This window comes from Poecilia formosa, unplaced genomic scaffold (assembly GCF_000485575.1).
Source record: "Poecilia formosa unplaced genomic scaffold, Poecilia_formosa-5.1.2 Scaffold487, whole genome shotgun sequence".
In the NCBI taxonomy this organism is placed as follows: Eukaryota; Metazoa; Chordata; class Actinopteri; order Cyprinodontiformes; family Poeciliidae; genus Poecilia; species Poecilia formosa.
Genome location: NW_006800426.1, coordinates 71,315 through 72,469, shown reverse-complemented (window position 1 = coordinate 72,469; position 1,155 = coordinate 71,315). Strand labels below are relative to the sequence as shown.

At 37.3% G+C, this 1,155-nt stretch overlaps 2 protein-coding genes across 2 annotated transcripts in view; both read right to left on the bottom strand.

Annotated features, from left to right (window-relative positions):
* Positions 1-1,155, bottom strand: part of LOC103156564 (UPF0676 protein C1494.01-like) — a 17,260-nt gene that overhangs the window by 8,659 nt on the left and 7,446 nt on the right. The window contains 2 exon segments of the mRNA XM_007578671.2: positions 127-251; positions 337-552. Of these exon segments, the coding sequence (XP_007578733.1) occupies positions 127-251; positions 337-486 (275 nt within the window). The 5' untranslated portion in view covers positions 487-552.
* The window catches only part of LOC103156565 (UPF0676 protein C1494.01-like), a 17,461-nt gene that overhangs the window by 13,566 nt on the left and 2,740 nt on the right, over positions 1-1,155 (bottom strand). The window lies entirely within an intron of this gene.

The following is a 1,155-nucleotide window of genomic DNA, read 5'->3' as shown; positions in this document are numbered from 1 at the left end:
ACTACACTGTGTTGGTCTGTCACATCAAAAGTTTATTATTATTAATTATTATTATTATTTTTAAAAAATGCATATTAGTGTCTTTTTTTTGTCGTATCTTCCTTATCTCGTATCTGGATGACCTACCTCTCGGTTTCCATCGACACCCAGCCGTGGTTGGAGCTGTTTGGGAAGCTACCCCTGCTGACTTGCTTCTTCAGCTCTTCTGGCTGCAGGAAAAACCTCTTGGACGACCCCATGACACGATCCACCTTTTAAAGACACGCCACATATGAAATGCATATTTCACTTTAGAGGATACAGTCAGAGTATGTGAGTGTTCTCAGCTGGATTCACCTCCTCTTGCGAAATCCCAGTGTTTTTGAGAAAAACCATCCCGACTTGAGAAAATGCGGTTTTCAGCTCCTCACTCAGACTCTGCAGCTCCTTGCCATCAGCATCTTTCTTACTCAGGTTGTAGACGCTAAAATCCACCACAGGAATCATCGTATTGGGGAAAAATGTCTGCTTAGAAGGTAAAACGAGTAGAGTCGCACATCCCGTCAAGTACACCTCACTGCAAACAGAAAGAGGCGGGACGGACCACTGTCTTTTTTTTTTAATTTTTTTTTTAACTTTATTTAAACAAAGTTAGCACAAACAAGTAAGGCAATTACAACAGTGCAACTGCAGAGGACATAGTAGAGGCAGATTTCAAAATGGAAATACAAAGTAATATTGATAAAGAAAAAAAAAACTAAAATAGCAACAAGGGGATTCATATGTTAGGATTAACATACATCGGTGGGCATTTCCATTAATATTTCAGTCAGGTATTCATATGATTCAATAATTTCAGAGAGTTCAAATATAACGGGAATTCAGATTAAAAAAAATTAAAAACTGGGGATGATCTCAGCACTCTTTGTTTATGAATAAAGAGTTTTGCCAAACAACATATTAGGTTACAACAGAGTTCTATTGCTTTGTTTGTCAAAAACACTCCAACGGTTACCATATCTCTACAAATAGATTCAGGAAGTGCAATTTTCGATTTGACCCACCTTTCTAAGTAATTCCAAAATATTTTGGTTTGAGTGCATTCATAGAAGACATGGTCTATCGTTTCTACATCGCTTTCACAGAATGAGCATTTATTGTCATTGATATTAAAGC